The following is a 22,500-nucleotide window of genomic DNA, read 5'->3' as shown; positions in this document are numbered from 1 at the left end:
TACTGCACAATGTATTGCACACATCATTGACTGAGCCACTGGCCCATTTGTTTGGACTACAAAAATGTATATTGAGGAAAGGGTGATAGACAGAGCCAATAGTTTCTTGTATTACTGTTCAAAATATAACACAAATCAGAGGAAATATCAAGACCAGGGAAACATTCTTAAGTTCAATTCTAGGCCATGTACAATTAAATGTGACCTATCACGCAAAAACGTTCCTTAGGAAAGTCGTTTGAAAGACTGAACGCGCGGCAAGCTCATGGGTGACTCACGGGTTGTTAATGTTAGCTGATTTTCAGCAAAATTAAAGGGTGGCGTCAAATTCCACTCTATCTTTCTGTTTTCATCTCCCAACCACAACCTGAGACTGTGTTGTCGTCATCTCTTTAAGAGGGGTGGCACTTAACTACAGAAGTTTTCTAGTCAAAGAGCCCTACAAAAATGCTGCATGGATGGTTCTATGAAGTAACGGTTTCAATAGAAATCTCATATCACTTCAATCAGAAGGCCCAATCACAACTGTAATCTTGGACAAAACTCTTGGGGCTCTCTTTACCTGTGAAAAACAAGTAAAAGCTTTCAGGTAACGAAAGGAACAGGTGGTTTTTTCACCGGATCGGAACCATCCCATCATTTTTTGTAAACTGTAGTAAGAAATTTCAATTTGGACAAAAAATGGAACTGATATTTTGAAAAGCGTATCAAGGGAGGGCCTTATGACGCCATAATTTTTTGAGAAATAATTTCTTTTAAAATCCATGCTACAGATTTTGTGTCAGAATGTTCTCATACTGTTGTGATAAGAATTTGAGAAAAACAAACTAAGTTGATTTGCTGAGTTTTTATGCATTTTCTGATTTGGTCGCATGATTTACCAAATATGGTTGTGAGTCGAACCAGGCAAAGGAATGTTAAATAGAACACACTCGGCAAAAAAAATAGTAACTGTAGAGTTGAAGGAATTTGAGAAATGACTACTTGAAGGGGTCCATAGCAACGGTTTGGTTGTTAAGAGTCCCCCCCCCCCCCCCCCCTTTCCCATAATGTGCAAAAACGCTGAAAGGAACCAATAAATAGAAAGGCCTGTAAGGTAAAAATGAAACTAGCAATAATTAAAAAACAGGCCATCAGATAAGTGACCAGCTTGACACCTCAGTGATGCACCAAAGAAAACACAAAGGGACCCACACCACTGCTAATAGACTTTGGTTCTGATCTCTTCAGATTTGCGGTGTGAACCTCCTCAGAAACACTGCAACATACCTGCCCAAAAACATCCAGTTTGACTCCTTGAGAAACAAGAAACTTCCTGGTTTCTGTGACAACTTGTGTTTCACCAAGAGCCATCCGAACAGCTAAACTTCTTGACGATGCATCATCCAATATACCACCTTTAGTTGTATTGTACGTCTCAGCCATGACGTCAGCAACTGCATTCATTCCCAGGAAAAGTGTGTTCCAGTTGTGATCATGGCCACTCAGGCTTTTCTTCTTTGCATCACGCTTTGACTTGAAGAAGGATGCAGTATCTTGTTTTGGCAGAAATGACAATTGAATACAACTTTTTTGTGACAATTTTCACTTTTTACAAAGGAATATAGATTCAGAGGCCTCAAAATGTTCTTGATTTGTTTATACAGTGAGCAAGGCTACAAAAATACTTTTGTAATGGAACCCTACAAACACCCCTCCACAACACTATACACACTGCAACGAAAGAATCTCTCCGTCATATGGGGACCTGTAACTGGTATCCATAGATCATCTTTTACAATCCTATTTTATCAATAAAATTACAATATTATTGAACCAAAACAAACCTGTATTCTCTTGTTTTGTTTCCTTTGCTTTAGATGGCAGAATGTGCAAGGACCTTCCTTGAAATATTTTACCATCCAGTTCATTGAAAGCCTTCACAGCATGTTCAGGCATCATGAATGTCACAAAGCCAATTCCAGTTGGCTTGTTACTTGTCTTGTCGAGTGGCAGATATGTTTCTGTTAAAGGACCAAACTTTCCAAACAGTTCTTGCAAATCTTCCTCTGAGCATAAATAGGCCAAGTTACGAAGAAAGAGCCGTCCAGACTATACAATAAAAAGTATGAAATTAATAATTTAGAAGCTTCACATTTCTTTTCAATCAATTAAAAAAATCATAAATGAATCTGTGGAGCTTACCTCTGCGATGCTCTCAAATTCCTCATCTTCTCCCTGGCCTGCCAGTTTTTTCACCCAAGGTTTCTCTTCCTTGGTTTCCAGAGATGTATGTGTACATGTATGCTCCACTTTGTCGCTGAAAAGCTTAATATATTTACCCTCAATGCAATCCCCATCTCTTTTTAGGGCTTCCCTTATATCACTTTCACTTGCAAAATCAACAAATGCTTTACCTGTTGGTTTGCCTGCATTGATCCTGATTATTCTTATATCAAGAGTTGTTACAGGAGCAAAGAAGTCCTTGATATCTTTTTCTTTTGCTTTGAAAGGCAACCCTCTCATTTTAATTGTTCCAAATGCAGCAGGTGATTTCATTTTCACCTTATTTGTGTATTTTTCTCTTCCCTTATTGTGAACCTTCTCCTCATCCTCCTTCTCTCTTTCATTATAAATAACCTTGTCAATGTCCATACTTCCTTTTGATGAAACTTCTCTGTTCCTGCTGTCATTCTCCAACTTATCATTTTTTGACTTCTTTTTACCCTTATTTCTTGGAAGAGATTCTTGTGAAGTAGAAACAACCTTTGATCGTAAGTAATCCATGTCCGACAATGCATTTGTTTCTGCAGTTTTCGTGCCCTTGTTTTCTTCATTACAGTCTTTCTTTTCTTCTTCAACACTTCCTGTGCCTACAGCATCATAAACATCGTCTTCATTTCCACTTTCATCTGAATCGTCATATTTGACTTGCTTCCTTTCATGTTTTCTATTTGTCTTGAGATCATTGCCATCAGCACCTGTATTAACCTTGTTCTTTGCTTGTTTAGAGCTGCCAAGTTCATGTAGGCCCAGAAATTCCTGAAATTCAGGATCATCTGCAAGCTCATCTAAAACCTCTATATTTTTATTCATCTTCTTTTTCTTCTCAAGGGTTCCTGTTTTCCCCTTCTTATTACCGCCTTTTCCTTCCAACTCTGACCCTGAGTACCTTTTCCGAAGTTTCTTTTCCAGTTTTTCCATCAGTCTTTGATTTGCTGAACTTCCTTCAGAATATTTACTCCAAGGTCTAGGTAATGACTTATCGCCAACCTCCTTAGCAATTTCTACACTTATCTTTGAAGTGTCAACAAATGACCTGTTAAAATGCTTTAGGGCAGCCTTCGCTTGGTCCTCCGTTTTATAACCAACAAAAGCAAATTTTCTGAACTTTCCATCTTTTGTGTAGCATAATTTTAAGTCAGTTAATTCGCCTTTATTTCCAAAAATGGACCGGACTCTTTCTTCTTTTACATTTCCGGGAAGATTCCTGATGATCAACCTAGACATGTCGCAGAATCGTTGACTTTTCACTGCAAACAGTTCCCGTTTTCAGCTAACATATTATATAGTGGGAAACATGAAGTGATAATCCGCCATATTGTATTCTGCACGTGTTTAATTTCCAAGGGGATACATGTTGGATACATGACGTACCTACTAAATGGTAACGACCGCTGAGAAACACTCTTTGGGGGCCCGTAAGACAAAATGGCGGAAAAGAGAAGCAAATCAACAAAAAGAAAAATAGAGGAAGTCGAAGATGTTGAGATTGACGGGAAACAAAATGGCATCAAACGATTTTTTGCAGCACCTGAAACAGGTGAGAAATGTCTGTTTTTGTTCTAGATCCTCAGACCTTATGTGACAATGAAGACAGGCCTCGGGTAGCAGGTATTCTCCTGTTTACTAGTTTGTTTTCTTGAAATGCAAATCAGGAGTGCACTGGGAAGGGCTGACAAAGTAAACAAGAAACAACATAATAATTTCATACTAAAACCAAACGCTCCAATTACGTATAATTATATAACTTAAGCTAAATAAAAATACTATAGCTGAGAACAGTAATAATTATTTCACCGCTCCACTCATTGATAAGACTGCTCATTAAATTAAAAAATATTGGCCGGTCAAATCAACTATGTTTGTTTATTATTGGGAAAAATCACACACACATGAAGGGTGTGCTGAAAATGAAGGTCAAAGACCGAAGACCTGGAAAACAAAGACCCACCAGAAAAAAACTCACATACCGATCCCGGGTACCGATCAGCAAATAGCAAAACACATCATTCAAGTTATTTAAAACAATCGGTAATCTATCTTGTGAATTATGGTGGGCCTGTGGTATTTGTTTTCAACACATTGAGGTCAGTATGTGGAAAATGAAGACCAAAAACGAAGGCCCCCACAAAAAAAGGTGAACAGAGACTAGGAAAAACACAACATTCCTGTTGTTTGCAGTAGCCAACGAGTCATTTGAGGCCAATTACCACAGTTGGCTTGTTACTTGTTTTGTTGAGTGGCAGATATGTTTCTGTTAAAGGACCAAACTTTCCAAACAGTTCTTGTAAATCTTCCTCTGAGCATAAATAGGCCAAGTTACGAAGAAAGAGCCGTCCACCCATGCTAGTGTGTGGAAAATGAAGCCCCTGGTATGTTATTTGCTGTTTTTTGTGCGGGGTGTTTGTTTTCCACAAACCTTACATATAAATGCCATCTAATGATGCTCAAATATTCAAAACTCAACTCTTTTACCAACTTTGACTCTCAAGGAATTTTCTTTCTTGGTAATGGTGTTGCATACATGTCTTGTTGAGTGTTGAGTACCCAGCAAAAAAAGAAATGCAGGGCAGAGAACCTAAAACAAAAACACACCTAACACAGAATGTGGGAAATTGCCGGGAACATGCAAGTGAGTCATCTCCCAACTCTGCCCCACCCTTACCCCCAAACAACAATATTTTATCAGAAAAAACAAACAAACAAACAGTGCCTAAACTTCAGGAAATTATGACCAAATGTAAATATCATTGTTTCTGGTAGAACTAAATACTTTGCTCGTATCTACTGATTTTTTCAGAAATAAATGCTAAAACCATTGAAACCCCAAAGTCACATGGAACAAATAATTTGACACCTGCCTGGAAGTGGAAGGAATCTGTATTAATCTACGAATCACCTGAAGTTAAGAACTCGAACAAAATTGCAAGCTTTGATTTTGATGGAACTTTAGCAAAGACATCTTTGTTTAAGCATGGACCAGATGCATGGTCTATATTGTACCCTTCATGTGTGCAAAAGCTAACCAGATTCTATGAGGATGGATACAAGCTTGTGATCTTTACAAATCAAGCTGCAATTGGCAAGGCTAAGGCAACAAAAGAGAAAGTTATAGCTGAGAAGAAAGGGAGACTAATGGGGTTTGTCAAAAAGGTTAGATGAAGTAAATGTTATTAGCTTTGTCCATACAATACAATACATACTTAATTGACCACTCCCCGTAGGGGCTTTTCAGGGCCAATGAAAAACAATCACGACAGAACAGAACATTCAACAACAACTATCAAGAATCCCAAATGGTTGGAGGCAAGCGACTTGGCTATTTACAAGTGCAGCTGAGAAGTTGAACCAGGGACAACCAGGAACAGATTCAAACATGGATCAGAACATGTCTTGAACCGGGGATCCCTGGATCTCAAGGCAAGCGCCCTAACATACCACTGGGCCGCACTGCCTTCCACAGGGCCAAGTAGCCCTCTAATTAGTACAGGCCAAGTTGAGCATTCACAGCTTTAAAAGATGTCCTCACGCAAGCATCCTAATTGTCTGGGAACACTTTTTTATCCTCCGAATGACACCATGAAATACAAGTCAGAAACCACCTGATGTCCAGAGACCGCATCCCTTATAGATGTGATAATGGATTTTTGGTAAACGTCCCTAGTATGTGTTTACCTGTGCTTCAGATTTCTGCATACATGTAACTTTTGTTAAAATCTTGATAAGATTGAATGATTTTTTTATCAACTAACTTCCATCATGCAGGTTGGTTTGCCTTTCCAGATATTTGTGGCTACCTCAAAGGATGCATATCGCAAACCCAACACAGCAATGTGGGAGCTCTTTTGTCAGAGTCACAACGGCAATCAAAGAGTGGATAAAGAAAAGAGCTTTTTTGTTGGTGATGCAGCTGGAAGAAAGAAAGATCATGGATCAAGTGATAAGGAATTTGCAGAAAAATGTGGACTAATATTTTATACTGAAGATGAATTCTTCCTAAAAGATGTGACAAAAGCAGAGGAAGTATCTAAGGAAGTCACCTAAAAGACCATTTAATTAAACAGCTTTTTTTTAACGAGTACAATATTAGCTCCCAAGTCTAGTTTGATTTCCTCAATAAGTATAATTTTGACATAGTTTGATGCAACTTGTTTGAATAAATTTGAATTGAGCATAGAAATAACTATTTGGAATTTACTTTCTTAGCTAAAAAGGAAAGGAAAGGAACTTTATTTAAATGTCTAGTCGTTCTAGTGCTGGAGCACTAAATTTTATTGGGGACACTGTAAACTGAAATTAACAATTTATGCAAATCAAGTCAAAATTAATGTTGGTTTCTGAGGAGAGGGGAAACCGGAGCACCAGGAGAAAAACCTCTCAGTGTTGAGTAGAGAACCAGCAATCCCAACCCACATGACACCGAGTCTGGGAATTAAACCCAGGCCACATTGGTGGGAGGCGAGTGCTCTCACCACTGCACCATCCCTGCACCCCCTACTGTACATTCAAATTAAATTTTATTCAAACCAGGGTAGCATATGACCATACCTCATTGTCAACCTTGTTGCAGTGTGAACTGTAACTTGAGTATAATGTTTTCATGTCTTGTCAACTTTTTTCCTCATAGGATACCTGTGCAACCATATTTTTTGGCATCTGATTGTAATTTTGTGCTGAAAGTGTGGCTCAAACCTCCAATAAGAGCCATGCCCTTCACAGTTGACCAAGTACCTGGGGATGAAGGGAGCTCTGGTAACAAGCTGGAATGTGACGTTACAACAAGTACAAAAATGGTCTCTTCAAAAGAAATTTTTGTTGTTTTTTTAATGGCAACAGGACTTATGTGGTGTAAGTGAAAAATAGAAGTTGCCATGTTCAGATATTCAAGCCATACCTAAAGCAACAGCACAATTACCATTCAGCCTGCACCAGGTCTTCCCCCACCCCCACCCCCTTTGCCTAAACCCCTCACCCCCAAGCACTCTGTCACCTTCGGTAGGGATGTCAACTGCAATTCCAGAACAAAGTGAAAAAAAAAAAACAGATTGCCATAAAAATGTTTCAAAGGCTGTTTCACATAGAAGTTAACACCATAAAAAAACCTTTAGGCTGTATTGGCAAACCAAAAAAAAATTGTTCCGGAATCTCTGTTTTTGTTTTGACCAATATCATACTGCTGTACATGTACTTATTAAAGTTACGTCAATTTCTTGTCTTAGTATTTGTTGCAGCTTTCTTTGTGCTCATAATTTTCAAAATCTGATTTGACTTACTAATAAGTTCGTTTTTATGTAAAACTTTCTTTGCTCTGTCAGAATCAACTCCTTCGGCTCTGACATACTCCCCAGCAAGTAGAGGAACCGGCAGATAACACATTATGTTGAAAAGTGTTCCGACAGTTGTCCCCGGTTTTAAGACAATACAGTCACGCAGAATTGGAGGTTCCACAGTTGCTTTTACACTGATTGATTGATAAGTGTCGAGGCAGTTGACGGGAAATGCATAAGTTGGTGACCGAAGATTCACTGCTTGCGACAAGGCTCTGAGAACACCAGTATCTCCAACAACTTCCAGCACATTTTCTTTTATTGCTGTCAATTCTTGTGAAAAGCTACTTTCTCCTTTGATGACATCAAAATGTGATCCTCCACTTTGGTAAGAAATAAGACCTTCCTTGCACATCTGCTGTAGAGTACATTCACTTTTAGCACTGACTGAAACCATTGCTTTATCATCAAACTGCTCACTGAATTTCTCCAAATTTATCACAGCATCAGGATGATCAATCTTGTTAAGTGCAAGGAGGATAGGAAAGCGTAACTGCAAAAATTTACCCACTAATTTGTGAACCATTCGTTCAGCATCAGGCTTTTCCATCTTTGGAATGGAAATGAGTTTTGTGTCTGTAATTCCTACTGAGTCAAATGCAAGCTGAATTAGTGCTTGTGATGCATGATATCCAGTGAACATGTTGCAGAGTTTGGTTGGGTTTTTCCTTATTGAATCCCATTTAGCCATGACATTATCATAAATCCATCTGTGAAGTTCTTCTTCAATCCACCCAACATCTTTTGTTGGGTCATACTCTGATGAAAAAAGAAAAAAATCATGATCGCCTGTCAAACGGTTTACAAAATAATAATTACGAGGACTTTACAATTTTGACCACTTGGCATGGTTTGATAACGACGACAATGACAACTGCGATTATTATTATTATTCATGTTCTTTTGCGTATGTAGACTGTTCATGTTAGGGTTAGGAATTGAACCCATAACAACCAGGTTCAATAGTCATTGAACAACATTATTTATTTCAGCCAACTCAGAACTGTGGTGGTTGGCAGTGAAAAAAGGAACTTTTGATTGCGGTTTAAATGCCAAAGTCTGCATGTCTATCTGACATGCCATAATCCAAGGTTTTTGCTGCAGTTACCTGTAGCAGGTTTTCCATCTTGATCAGTCTGTCCAGAAAGATCAACCACATGAATGAGCACATCTGCATCCAGCAAATCATTCAAAAACTTATTGCCTCTTCCTCTACCTTCACATGCCCCAGGCACTAACCCAGCAATGTCTTTAAGCATGACTGGGACAAACCTTTCACCAAGGGCACTATGACCATACTTGGCATCACATCTTTGACTCCACTGCGAACATGGGCACGGTATTGAGTAGAGTGCCTTGCCAAAGTTTGGTTCAATTGTAGTGAATGGATGGACACCTATTTTAGCTATGTTTTGGTGGGTAGCAGCATTGAAAAAAGTCGATTTCCCAGCAGATGGCTTCCCTGCAAAGTAGGTTTATTGCAATAAGTACTTTATACACAACTTATTTTGAGGATTACTCAGTTCTCTCATTAAAATGTAGGACAAGAAATAGGTGTTCCTTGTATGACCAATGAGATTCTTTAAGTTGATGTTGCATTTACTGTTCAGTTGTAAGGTGCACAAACTTTTCAATAGTAACCACTCTTTCCATAATGTTTAAGCGCTCTCATTTTGTCTCATGATTCAGGATATTGACACTTGGCCAGTCTTCTTCAGGTGGATGAGGTCAACTAGTCATGCATAGCATCTGTATAATAATTTGATGATGTAGCAGTGTGCAGATGAAAATTGTCACAATGAAAATTGTCACAATGGACACAAGTGAAAACTACACAAGACAAATGATAATACTTTTTATTAAAAACTGAACTACAGATGTCAGATTTCCAGCATTTTCACTGGCTTGCCAGACACAGGGTATCAGTTTGTATACCTGCTGTACCTAATGTGGTCAAGGAACATGTCAGCAATAAAGCAAACTGAAAACATTATTGCAGTTCTGAGAAAAAAATGGCCGACAAGAGCAGATTTGGACTGGAAATGATCGAGGTACAAATCGATGCTTCAGTTGACAATACTAGCCCCAGGAACACCAAAAATGCCTGGAGTTTTTAATAAAACAACTATTATACTCAGGCTTGCTGGAAATAAAGTTATTTATAACCAACTTGGCTGTATGTGCCTCATTGGTTATCTATCACTTCATATCACTTGTAGAATAACATTACTGTTAAATATTATTTTAGTTCACCATGACGAACAACCAAAACCTATTTTACAAGAATCACTCATTCCTTGTTGGTCGAGGAAAGGGTGAGGGAGACGGTACGGCTTGGCTTTATCATTAAAAGTACCCACTCTCCTGTTTCCAGGATTATGCCCTTTAGGCTTGTCACAAAGAATCAAGTCTTTGACGATTCAAAGCACAGGGCTTAAGGTGGCTGGAACCAGTTCCACCACTTTTAGAGACCTTCTTATTAGATGGGTTATAACTACTATACTATATCACGTAACAGCAACGTTATGATACCACATCAAACACCAATTATTGCTTAACAAACTGTGCTCACTATTTTGACGTAAAAAGGTTGCCATGGCAACCTGAAAGCTCTCCAAAAACACCCTCTATTCGTCTTTACTTGCTTATATCTCAAAAATGAACTCGGTGACCCCCATTTTTTATTGTATAATAGTAATTAGCAATTTGAGATAAAAGTATCAGTAAAGTTTAAAAAAATTCTTGGGAGCCAATTCAGAGCTACCTTAATTTTTCGAAAATTTAAGGTAGCCCTAAATTGGCTCCCAAGAATTTTTTTTAACTTTGCAGATAGTCCTATCTCAAATTGCTAATTACTATTTTACAATAAAAAATGGGGGTCACCTAGTTCGTTTTTACGATATAAGCAAGTAAAGACGAAATATAGGTTGTTTTTGCTGAGCTTTCATGTTGCCATGGCAACCTTTTACGTCAAAATAGTGAGCGCATTTTGTTAAGTGATAATTGGTGTTTGGTATGGTACCATAAGATTTCTTTTACGTGATACAGTTTTGTAGTGACAACCCTTCTAATAAAAAGGTCCTTAAAAGTAGTGAAACTGGTTCCAGCCACCTTAAGTTTAAAGGATATTTACCAATCAGGCCAATTACAAAGTTCCATTTTCCTCCCTTTGCATTGATTACATCACACCTGTCTTTCAACCTCTGTGAGGTCGTCAACTCCTCCTCGTTGCATTCTTCATCTGAATCCGATTTTCTCTTCTCCAAACCTTTGAATCTTTCACTGTTTTCTTTCATCCACTCCTTTGTTAAGTCAATCAAACCAAAAATCATAGGCATTCCAATGTATTCTTTACATGAATTCTGTAAAAAAGTGATAAGTTCCTCCAGTAGTTCTCCAGGCATTGCATTGGAGCGATTTGGGATTTCGATGGAAGGGATTTCATCAGGATATTTGGGTGGAAAACAAATCTTAAGTTGCAAAGCTGTGACAGACTTAGAAATGTCTAGATCATCAATTCTTATCATGAATATCGGGGGAAAAGCGTTGATCTCCGAAAATTCATTAGGGAATATGGACTTTAGTGATTCGACTTCTTCCCTTTGCTCCTCTAAGTAATCCATTTAACAATTGCTCTGAAGAATTACAACTCTGACCTATTCGGGCAAGCTTCCACATAGAGCACAAACTGCTGCTTGTTCAGAGAAAAGTTAGAGTCAATATAAAAACGCTTTTCATTGATCGATTAGAAAAACTTCCCAGAAGTCTGTTCGGTAAGGACTCACTCCAAATAACGAAAACATGGCGGCCCATCTTCTATCACGACTGAACTTGGTTTCAAGGCGATTTTACGCCAGTACTGCTGCTTCGTCAAGAATGTCTTTGGCCGAGAAAGAAGCAGCGGAGACCAAACATGCTGAATGTAAGTTAACTTTAACCTTTGCTAAGACCTATCTGTCGGAATGAAATCCAAAAATGTCTGACATGGAATATTATATTGGTGTAGTTTTAAGATTACATACATACTTAATTGACCGCTCCCCATAGGGGCTTTTCAGGGCCAATGGAACACAATGAAATGACGGAACAGAACAACAACAACAACTGTTAAGAATCCCGACTGGTCGGAGGCAAACCAGTCGGCTATTTACATGTACAAGTGCAGCTGGGAAGTTGAACCAGGAACAACCAGGATCAAACTCCGGGATCTCCGGATCTCAAGGCAAGCGCTCTAACAACTGAGCCACACTGCCTCAAGGGCAATAAAGTGTTTGTTCAACTGGGAAGTCATCGTAAATTAAATCATGGCCTCCTGTTACTAGCTATGGTGAAAAGTACCAAGACTTACTCCATCTAGAAAATAAACATAATTATTATGCTACATATTTTGCTGATACTTTGCTTTTAACTCTTTAGCAACCATGAAGACTTGGAAGAATATTTCTATTTTTGTTGCTGTTCCTGCAGTTCTAATTTGTGCTTACAATGCTTGGGTTAAGGAAAAAGAACATCACACACACCCCAGACCAGAATTTGTTGAGTTTCCTCACTTGAGGATCCGGAATAAAGTAAGTGAGATTGAACTCATCAAAGTCACCTCATGTGAACCTGCAGTTGTTCACATTATGTAGATGTTGGGAAGCAATTCCAGAATCTGCATTCACTTTTGTCTTCTTTTAGCGGCATGGTTTGAAGAATGAAGCGTTAACAGTAAATGTGATTCACATGCAAATAAGATGAATTTATTTGTTTACCCATGGAACACCTTAAGAGCACTTAGGAGCTCATTCAACATGTGTCTGTGCATTCCATATCTAATTTGGAATTTGGCAGTGTTGGTTTTTGAGGAAAGAGGAAAACCGGAGTACCTGGAGAAAAGCCTCTCTGAACAAGGAGAGAACCAACAATAATCTCAACCCACATATTACGCCAGGAGCAAGAATCGAACCCGGGCCCCATTGGAGGGAGGCGAGTGCTCTCACCACTGTGATAATTTTGGTTAACAGCTTTGTAAAGGAGCATTGTCAGACAATTCTCTTGACATTGCTCCTTTTACTGCAATTAACATAATTCTGTGGAATCTCACCTTCAAGGGCTAAGTGCCAAACTGCGTTTTGGCTTCCATCAATCAAATTTCAAAACATAGCCAGGAGTATCAACTCCTCCTCTTGAAAGTGATTGGAATTTTTGTTTAGTTCACAGCTTGAATACCATTATCTTGTTAGAGGTTACTTCAGTAAAATGATTAGTACATATTCCATCGCTTTCCATCGGCGTCAAGTTTGAATGTATGAATGTACCGTGGGAACCAAAGATGCTGATTGGTAGGTTATGTTGCACATCAATAAATTATTGATTTTGTTTGATCGATGGAAGCCAAAACAAAGTTTGGCTGTTGGGGCTTGAAGGTGAGATTCTGCAGTGATGCTTGGATTCCTCATTTGGTGGATTGAAGAGTGTAAGATGTTTATGCAGAAGGAGTGAGATCCTTTCTCTTACACAGATTTCAATAAGATTTTAAGTGGGCTAGTCTTTGTGGCCGATATAAAGCCTGCTCTGATTGGCTAAGAGCATTTAAACGTTAAGGCATTATTCTCCCGTAATGCCTACAGGCCAATTATAAAAAAGTCTCCGCTTACGAGCCAGAAGGCTCATCAGGCCGGCGCTTATCTCCGGTTTCTGTAGCATGAAGCGACTAGGAGTATTTGTACTCCCCCCTGGATGGGATGCTAGTCCATCGCAGGGTTACCCCCAGCATTACGCCGGTACCCATTTATACACCTGGGTGGAGAGAGGCACCGTGAGAGTAAAGTGTCTTGCCCAAGAACACAACACAATGTCCCCTGCCAGGCCCCGAACCCGGACCACTCGATCCAGAGTCGAGCGCACTAACCATGAGGCCACCGCGCCTCCCACACAGGCCAATTATGGATTATGCAAATTAGTTCTTTTCTTCTTTAGAACCATTCTGTTTTAGCCATATAATCAACAACTTAGTAACCTGGACCATTTGGTTGTTACAGCATAATCTCAAACCTCGGCCTAGCTGCATTGACCTAGCTCTCGCTCGGTTAATACTGCAAAGCCTCAGTTTGAGATTTGTGTGTCTGGGGACATGCTATTTTTAAAAGTATGCTCCAAAACTCCATATTTCAAAGGTAACATAGTGTTAGATGACTTCATGTTGTCATTGTGAAAAAGGAGTTTTAACCCATTGACTCCAAGGGGTTCCCCATTGACGAGTAAAATCATCTGGTGCTAGACAGAGTAAAATACTAAGTCTGGCGGTTTTGGCCGGTTTGGATGTCATTGGGTTAATGGGGAATGGTGATTGATTAATCTGAAGTTTCGAAGAGTCTCTCTTTATTTAATCCATTGACTCCTGGGATTGAGACTTGACAGATTTTACTAGATGTCTCGTGGCATGTGATTTTACATGTCAACTGGGGGCAATTCCCAGGGAATCTGAGGGTTCAATGGGTTAAGCTTTTAAATTTGGGAAAAATGTAGCCGACTTTTCTGACTGAAGTAGCTGGTACTTTTTGTTGACTGTTGGTACTTACTGAAACCACTGTGGTACAAACACAAGGAGACATTCTCTGTAAGCCATACATCTTGTTGAATCAAAAGGTTGCGTATTACTTTAGCCCCATGATCTATTGAAGGCCTTCCTAATAATGAGAGAGATCCTAGTGTCTTGAAAGCTATCATTTCTCTGAAAGTCTGAGTACTTGGGACAAAAACAAACATGACACTGGACATGGTTCTAATCCTTGACTTTCCTAGTTTCCAGGGCCGTCATTAGGGGCCTGTTACGGCTGAGCCCAGTCAATGTTACGGGTGATGGTTGCTACAGAAACATTTAAACATTTATAGTACCTTCTAAAGAAAATATAATTACTGCCTTGTGTTGTCTGTGTTCCTGATTCTAAGACGTGCTTTTGCTAAAAATCCAAACATTTTCTGTGGAAACCTTTGGAGAACACCCCCTATCGATCGTTGTTGGATTCCAACGCCATTTTGGGAACAAAATCATTATCAATGCACCATGCTTGATATAAATGGGATTCCACTGACCATTTCCACATGGTTAGTAAATATCTTTATTCATTGTGAAGTTTATCTTTTTGCCCTGTTTTATTTTCATCACTTTTTGATTGATTGCACCTCAGAGGGCTGGAAAATGGATTTCTGAGGGTCTAATTTGCAACCTCGTTCCCAGGGTCTCTCTTCTTTGCCTCCATTGTCACGCTAGTTCACGCTAGTCACATGGCACTCGTCGACAAACATTTTCTCACTGGGGTAGTGTTTAAAAATGGTTATATTTTGATACCGCAACTGGGCTAAAGCGTATTCGTTTGAAAAGGCGTTTTTTAAATAAGTAATCTTTATCTTACAATATAAGTATCAAAAAGGTCAAAGAGCTGATGTTATATTCCCAAAGGAGATGAATTCCCACAAAAGCGGTCAGCCGAAAAAGCGAGAGCTTTCGTGACCGACAAGACAACTTCACTGTCGAGCGACGATTGACATTCACAAAAAGATTTATTTCGTTAGTAACTAAAGTTGCTTCTACAGAACATACACTAACATAAAAGAATACATCAAACACTACGTTTGCTTGATAAAAAATGTCTCTTATTTTACTGGGGCTAAAAACTTACATGCTGTTAAAGCGCTGTGCAGTGGTAAAAAAGGTATCTTAACGACATCGACAATTTACACGAAGTTGTTGAAATATAAATATCTGAAGTCAAAACTGTCTACTTGCTGTACATGTACAAGATTGCGACTTTAGGAATCACATTATTTAACATTCGAAGGAAAAGCGAAAATCAAAGAACAAATAAAATAACTGCACATGTTGATACAGTTTGATTTGATGATTTTAGGTCAATACGCGTATGTGACATAAGAACTTGAATAACATCACACCGGCTCATCGCTGAACAAGTTTGTTTGCCATGGATAAACGTTTTGCTTGTTTTCTTGCAGGACAAAATCTTCTTTAAAATTGTCGCAAACTATTAGCATTCTTAGTTGTTCCGGACCTTCACACAGGTGAAAGTTCACGAATAATGCAAGTATATTTTCTGCTTTTCAAGTCGAATTCTATATGTTTAGTACATAAAATACTGCGGTCAAACGTTTTGTCGATGGTCATCTGGCCACAAAATCAATTGCGTGCTGATTTCCTTCTTCGCAATGTCGACAAGGCCTACATTGCCACCCATCCCCTAACACACATTTGGTCAACCTCCCAGATTCTGCGAGACACGTGACCAGTGTGAACCAGGGTCTTTTCTCAACGACAATGGAGGCAGAGATGAGAGACCCTGGGAACGAGGTTGTCTAATTTGAAGAATTTCCCGGTGGAGCATGCCCTCAGACCCCCTCCCCTAGGGGCTCTGGCCTTTAGGGCCGTCCTTAACATGGCCTTTGGCCAAGTATTTACATGTTACGGGTGAAATCTTGATTGTTACTTGCCTCAAAACTTAATGACAACCCTGGTTACTGATCCCTAAACTGTATTAAATTGCTTCATGGAGAACAAATCAAAAAATCCTTCTGTATTCTTCACAGTTCTTAGTTTTTTTTTGTTTTTTGCTGCTTACCCCTTCCCTACCTGAGGGTGAAACTTAAGGTGCTTAACGAGGAAACATTGTTTCCCCAAATGTTTCACAAACAACCCATGAAACATTTGCTGAGGAAGAAAAAATGTTTCTGAACAAATTCAGGAACCCTTTTTGCTTCTGCAACATTGTTTCCTTGTTTGTAGACGCCGTTATAAATTTTACTCTGTCTAATGTCAGACAATTTTACTCATCAGGTGGGGCCCTTTTCAGGGGTGAATTCACAGGTTAACAACATCTAGCTAGATCTACTCAAAAACCCTTTAATTGAGTTGTGCACTTAGAATGGAGAACATGTTAAAATGCTTAATGACAAGTTGTGTTTTTCAGGCATTTCCTTGGGGAGATGGTAACCACTCTTTGTTCCACAATCCTCACGCAAATGCCTTGCCCGAAGGATATGAAGATGAAGGCCATGAGCACTAAGTCAAATTCTCAACAGGGCACCTGAGCTGTGTAAACTCTTTATCACTGCTGTTTGCATCTTCAATTTAAACATGATAGAGTAGTACTGGCATATCATTCAATCTATTCAGCTCATCAAATTGTTACTGATGGAATACTGAAACCTTTTTGTGAATAAACTAACATTATTGTTTTGACATTCTTGAGTTTTTCTTGTTAATGACGTAAAACAATAAACTGGTCAACGAAAGGGGGAATCAATCACATTGAAAAAGAGCAAGAGAATTTAGGGTGATTGCTCTTTCCCCATATTGTACACATTTTTGAACATCAATATTATTTATTTTCTAGATATTATTTGGACTTGCAAGGCTCAGCCCAATAGACCATATTCGTATTCTCAGTATTGGACTGGAACTTGCTTGCAACGGAGGCTAATGCGGGGGAATATATTAAAAAGTATTTGCATTTGAAAAGATTCCCCCACATCAGCCTCTATAGCAAGCTAGTTCCAGTCCAATACTGAGAATACGAGTATGTTCTATCTGAGTCTCAGTCCTTAAAAAAAATTGATGAAATGTTGTTAACTGAGGGATGATTTCTGAATTTTGAGTTTGGTGATTTTTCATTTTTAGTTTCAGCCCCTTTTGCCAAGTGTTTAAAACTCCTGAATAGTTCATTAGTGCCAAATGGCTTCCCAGCACCTAGTTCTTAGATGATAATAGTACGTTTGGCAGTTCCGCACTACAACACTACTGTGGACCTTATTAAATTTGTAGCCTCTGTAGCTCTGTATTGTGGGATTATTTAATAATATAAGGTTGCTCTGTTTTGTTTTGGCCTTGAGTGCTGGCTGTCTGCAAAGCTGCTTGTCACCATTCCACCAGTGGCCTACCCGCAGCCAAAACAACAGAGCAACAATTAATTTTCTTGCATATCCACAATGCATTGAGCTTAGCTGGTGTCACAGGCAGACCACACTTTGATTTATTAATTAACCCTTTCAGCCCCGATAGTGCCAAATGGCACTTATAGATTTTACTCTGTCTAACGCCAGACGATTTTACTCGTCAATGGGGAACCCCTCAGGGCTTAAAGGGTGAAGCTAACAGCGTGAAAAATCTATGTCCTCTTTTAACCCTTTCAGCCCCGATAGTGCCAAATGGCACTTATAGATTTTACTCTGTCTAACGCCAGACGATTTTACTCGTCAATGGGGAACCCCTCGGGGCTTAAAGGGTTAATTAGCCCCATCCTGGTGTTCATCATGAAACTTAAGGCCTGTTTGTTGGAGAACTACAGATGGGTGAAAACAACAATCAAATCAATCTTTATTTGTATATACTGCAAATTTATTTTTTTTGATTTTTACAGAATTATGCGTCTCTGTCATTTCAATGTCATTAATACCTCTCATAATAATAATTTTTCATGATTGTAATACATGATCCAGGGAAAATATAAGGAAAACCTCCAAATGATGGAAGTCAAGGCCAGCCAAATCCATTGCTGCAAATATGAGTGGAATTCCTTCTTGATGTGCTTCTAATTTTTCAGACTTGTATTTTGTAAATCGTTATTTTCGTTAAACAGTTGTAGTGTTAGAGGACCCTTATATAATATACATGTAATGTGATTGTCTGGGCGGGGAGGACTCGTCACGTGACCTTGGTGTGCTGGTAGAAGTTGTGATCGATTGCGGAATCTTGAGGTAAGAAACAGAAGGACATTTAACACCTGTTCATTGTCATTTATAGTTTCGTTTTCAGATGTTCCGCCAACTAGGAAAGGGATTAATTCGTTCCGGTTCGCATGTTTGCACAATATCCCAGTGCGGTCAATTAGCACACAGGCTTAGTTGGCTGTCAAAATTATCACAACCTTTTGATGTAATGGGGGTCACTGTTTCCTCTAAGAAGAAAAGCACTGTTGTCCAAAAGGTCCCTAAGCCATCTTTTGCTAGTTTTTCAACAACTGGAACTCTTGAAACTTCTGGATTCGTTCAAGAAGGTAAGAGATGGAGTAAACAGCTGAAAATCCGTAAATTTGCATTTAGTTTAATAAACGTGAAGTGGTAACGCAGGATTCTGCTGCTTGTTGCATCTTAGGGAGAAAAACTGCGCTATTTTTTCGCGAACGTTCGCTTCTGGGATTTCGTCTTTGACCATCTCAGAGCGTTTTGACAGAAGCTGGAAGCGTGATAAATTGCATGATGTTGTTGTTTTTGGATTATTGAACATTTCTAAACCTTGATGATGGAACCAATAGTGAGATTTAAGATGATTGCAGCTTGAAAAACCCAAATATTTATATCTTAAATAATTTCAATGTGTTGGTCTTATGGTTGTGACATTTTAAAGGTTTTCATGTTTTGAAAAGTGGGAAAAATTTAATGCCAGGCAACACATTACAGAGGGAAAGAAAAGAAAAATATCATAAGGATGATCCGTAAAAGATTCCGAGACCCCATATGGAGCAAATTACAAATTTATTATCTCCTTGATATGTTACAACAGTGTATAAACACAGTGTTACAATAGTGTCTCATCTGACGTATATGACATTAGTTCTATTTCTGGGGAATCACCTTACAATTTGATAGGCTCTGGAAACGTATTCTGTGTTTCTTCACTAAATGCATTTCTTTTTTTTTTAATCAGGAACAGGTGAATCTACCACCTCCAACATGATTGAGGTTACTGTAGGGCAGTATGATAGCTGCCTTCAAGATGACAAGTAAGCACGTAACGTTTACAGTGGCAGTGAATTCACGAGGCATAATTATTGTGAAACAGTGTTGTGTGGACAATAGGCCTTATCACGGTTTTGGAAGCCATCTTGATGGGTTGGCAAACATGTCTGAAAAAACAGTGTTTCCAAGGGAATCTGCGTTGAAGTAACTTGAGAAAACCTTAAGTTGCTAACCAAAGGATTTTACTGACAAAATTTGAGGATCCTACCTGCACTAGAATTTGCCCAATGAAATTTAAAAAAAATTAAATTTCCATTACATTTGTCTTTATTTTTTTCCCACAGATGCATGTCTGACTGAGCATAAATTTCAAGAAATTGTATAGCAAAGTTTAAAATTCCGCTGGGCAAATTGTATTGCAGGCAGGATCCTCAAATTTTGTCAGTAAAATCCTTTAGTTAGCAACCATTCACAAATTATTCTACATTCAAGTCTTTCTGAAGTTATTTTAACACAGATTCCCATAGAAACACTGTTATTTTGGACACCTTTGCCTACTTGTCAAGATGGCTTCCAAAAGAGTGATAAGGCCTATCCTAACAAGACAGTTTTTTTAAATTTGTTTAAACTGGTTTGACCCACATTAAACAAGTCTTACTTTTGTTTGGGTATTCTGACAAAGTATGAAAAGGCAATGTTTTCTTGGAATTTGCCAAAGATGCATTTGCCTTCTAGGTTCCATTTTTTGTCATTAAACAAAAGCATAGAAGACAAAAACCTTCAGGGATCCTGGGAAGGGGATTTCCAAATTGCTAAATGACTGTCCATAGAAGTACTTTTACCAACTTGCAGGTGTAACTACTTACTCAGGAGCAGATCTAGTGCGAGGGTGCCCTAACCCTAACCCTGACCCTAAACCTATCCTCAACCCTAACCTGCCCAGGGTTCGTGCTACTCCTTGAAGTCCTTGAAAAGCCCTGGAATTTAATTTTGGACTTCAAGGGCGCTTGAGAAGCCCTTGAAAAAAAGAATTTTGTGGAAAACTGCTTGAAAACTCCTTTAATTTTTGCTTGGGTTAAAATTGTTGAGATTGCATCGTGCTAAGTTAAAGAGACATTTCAGAAATTGAGCCCAAAATTGATCATTAGGGAAACATTAAAACCAAAAATTAAAATGCACGTGGGTGCACTTAACTTTCAGGATGTGGTAAGGATTATCAAGGTAAGCTTTTTTAGCCAAGAAAACATTGTAACACTATATATCGCGTATATGCCATATGCTATGGCGTAGAAATCTTGTTATAAAGACTCTTTGAAAACTCAATTCCTGGTTCTTGAAAACCCCTTAAATACTCCTGGAATTTTATAGACAAAATCCAACACGAACTCTGCCTGCCTCTCCCGAGATAACCTGAGGCTTTCTAATAGAACTGGTATTCTGCAAAAAAAATAATATCAGCTATGCCATTCCTTAGTGGTGCACATATCCTCTCCTAAGAAAAATCCTGGATCTGCCCCGGTTACTGTTCTAATAGTAAAAGCATTGATTTTTGTTTGTTTTCGAAGCATGAAAACAATCGATATCGGTGAATCTGGTAAAGCATTATTGGTTCGTGAAAATGGGCAGTACTTTGCTGTGGGTCACAAATGCACACACTATGGAGCCCCCCTTAATACTGGGCACTTGAGTAATGGACGAGTACGTTGCCCTTGGCATGGAGCTTGCTTTAACATCAGAACTGGTGATATTGAAGATTTTCCTGGACTAGACAGCATACCAAAATTTGAGGTAATCACTATCAGGTATATCTGAAGTTCATGCTTTTGCCTTTCTTACTGTCTCTATAACTTATCTGTGTGCTCTTGACTTCATTGTTGTCTCCAGAGGTCAGTACCAAATTCACACTTTTAGAACTGCATACTGTAAACGTCCATGTATAAGCCGCACTTTTTTTCACAAAATTGAAGCCATAAATCAAGGGTGCGGCTTATCCATGGATACATCTGTGTAAACTTGGAGTTTTAAAAAACCTAATTAATATTCATACAACTTCTTAAGATCTCAGTAAAGAAACATAAAAGAAACTGAGAGCATGTTACTGCTGTTCATTGACTTTTTAATGAGTGGTGGCTCCTAAAGGAGCCGTTTGTGTCTTCGAGAGTTTATCCGCGATTCTTGCTCTCCAAGAGTTCTTTCAAGCAATTAATTTTCGCTTTACTCGAACAAGTAAACACCAAACTACAAGGAATCTCCATTCCTCCGCACAGCTGTTTGCAGTGACGTCTTCGGCCAGTCACTTCCACGCATATCTTTCCGCAACGTGCGATAAAATACCACAAAATTCGCGAGTACTCGCAAGGTAAATGGCCGACTGTTTCGTTGTCTTGACCACCTTCTGGGCAAATTTGTCACCTGCATTATCAAGCTCCTGTTCTGCAAGAATTTTTTCGGCTATTGTGGGTACATCCGTGGTCATGATTCCCAGGTCCTGGCCCAGACTCCTCCCCACATTTAAAGCTTGGCTACTAAGCACTCGTTCGTTTTGTTTCAATATCGAAGGAATTTCAACTTTATGGTGCAACCTTGATTGTTTGTCCTTGTTGGTTTAAAGCAATAGAACGTTACTGGAACTTCAAACTTTATTGTATTACATTTTTTTCCAAAATCTGCGCTTCTAAATTCGGGGTGCGGCTTATCTACGGATGCGGCTTATACATGGACGTTTACGATAGTCTTTGAAAAAGTGGTGGTTACCACCACTTGGAAATAAAAAATTGTGTAATTTGTTTTCTTCCAAGACATTAGTTCTTTTAAAGAGATTTTCTGCTCTCAGTATTTGCTCAGGTACCACCTGTCTATTCCTTTTTGCAGCTCACACAGCCCACCTCTCTTAATTGCCTTAATTTGTGACCTCTGATATACATATCCCAGATGTTACTAGTATCCTTGCATGTGTGTGTTGTTCAGTGGTTTAGAATAAAAGATAAGAAGCATACTGAACCCCTCTTTTTCCAGTTAGGACATATTATGAAAACCACCAATTTGTGGAAGGAGTCCAAATCACTGAGTCACTCCCCTACCCACTTTTGCTTGTAAATAGTTCAAATTCTTGAGAAGTGTTGTGTTCGACGCTACTTTTCAGGCCCGGGAACCTTTCTTGCACTCAAAATAACAGCGAGTC

At 38.9% G+C, this 22,500-nt stretch overlaps 5 protein-coding genes across 9 annotated transcripts in view; 3 read left to right on the top strand and 2 right to left on the bottom strand.

Moving 5' to 3' along the window:
- LOC138047489 (probable RNA-binding protein 19) overlaps positions 1 to 3,601 on the bottom strand; it is a 12,539-nt gene extending 8,938 nt beyond the window's left edge. For both annotated transcript variants that reach the window (XR_011131850.1, XM_068894361.1), the window contains exons 1-3: positions 2,185 to 3,601; positions 1,827 to 2,091; positions 1,270 to 1,535 (exon numbers count right to left, since the gene is read on the bottom strand). Coding sequence is in view for 1 of the 2 variants with exons in the window: in XM_068894361.1 (XP_068750462.1) it covers positions 1,270 to 1,535; positions 1,827 to 2,091; positions 2,185 to 3,489 (1,836 nt within the window). In the remaining variant the exon portion in view is untranslated. The remainder of the gene's footprint in view (positions 1 to 1,269; positions 1,536 to 1,826; positions 2,092 to 2,184) is intronic.
- A 48-nt stretch (positions 3,602 to 3,649) lies between these two features.
- On the top strand, positions 3,650 to 7,480 carry LOC138047491 (uncharacterized). The gene is made up of 3 exons (XM_068894365.1): positions 3,650 to 3,802; positions 5,063 to 5,415; positions 6,028 to 7,480. Exons 1-3 carry the CDS (start codon positions 3,691 to 3,693, stop codon positions 6,304 to 6,306), a joined length of 744 nt encoding a protein of 247 aa, XP_068750466.1. The 5' UTR covers positions 3,650 to 3,690; the 3' UTR covers positions 6,307 to 7,480.
- Positions 6,302 to 11,304, bottom strand: LOC138047490 (uncharacterized). Of its 3 annotated transcripts, none has more exons than XM_068894363.1 (4): positions 11,246 to 11,293; positions 10,723 to 10,951; positions 8,698 to 9,051; positions 6,302 to 8,348 (listed from the first exon to the last, which is right to left on the bottom strand). In XM_068894363.1, the coding sequence occupies exons 2-4, from the start codon at positions 10,925 to 10,927 to the stop codon at positions 7,465 to 7,467; spliced, it is 1,443 nt and encodes a 480-aa protein (XP_068750464.1). In that variant the 5' UTR covers positions 10,928 to 10,951; positions 11,246 to 11,293; the 3' UTR covers positions 6,302 to 7,464. The 3 variants fall into 3 exon arrangements, with proteins under 3 accessions (XP_068750464.1, XP_068750465.1, XP_068750463.1); XM_068894364.1 differs by having other exon boundaries at positions 10,723 to 10,891; positions 11,246 to 11,279; XM_068894362.1 differs by having other exon boundaries at positions 10,723 to 11,304.
- Positions 11,305 to 11,352: 48 nt separating this feature from the next.
- On the top strand, positions 11,353 to 16,826 carry LOC138047493 (cytochrome c oxidase subunit 6A, mitochondrial-like). The gene is made up of 3 exons (XM_068894366.1): positions 11,353 to 11,511; positions 12,006 to 12,157; positions 16,553 to 16,826. Exons 1-3 carry the CDS (start codon positions 11,391 to 11,393, stop codon positions 16,646 to 16,648), a joined length of 369 nt encoding a protein of 122 aa, XP_068750467.1. The 5' UTR covers positions 11,353 to 11,390; the 3' UTR covers positions 16,649 to 16,826.
- A 1,447-nt stretch (positions 16,827 to 18,273) lies between these two features.
- LOC138047481 (apoptosis-inducing factor 3-like) overlaps positions 18,274 to 22,500 on the top strand; it is a 17,310-nt gene continuing 13,083 nt past the window's right edge. The window contains exons 1-3 of one of the 2 annotated variants that reach the window (XM_068894352.1): positions 18,274 to 18,338; positions 19,288 to 19,363; positions 20,885 to 21,107. In XM_068894352.1, the coding sequence (XP_068750453.1) occupies positions 19,314 to 19,363; positions 20,885 to 21,107 (273 nt within the window). In that variant the 5' untranslated portion in view covers positions 18,274 to 18,338; positions 19,288 to 19,313. Of the gene's footprint in view, positions 18,638 to 19,287; positions 19,364 to 20,884; positions 21,108 to 22,500 lie in introns of both variants that reach the window. The other variant, XM_068894351.1, reaches the window with a different exon arrangement.

The sequence above is a fragment of the Montipora capricornis genome, chromosome 4 (assembly GCF_036669925.1).
Source record: "Montipora capricornis isolate CH-2021 chromosome 4, ASM3666992v2, whole genome shotgun sequence".
Taxonomy (NCBI): domain Eukaryota; kingdom Metazoa; phylum Cnidaria; class Anthozoa; order Scleractinia; family Acroporidae; genus Montipora; species Montipora capricornis.
The sequence above is the reverse complement of the archived record's forward strand: the minus strand, read 5'-3'. Positions and strand labels throughout refer to the sequence as shown.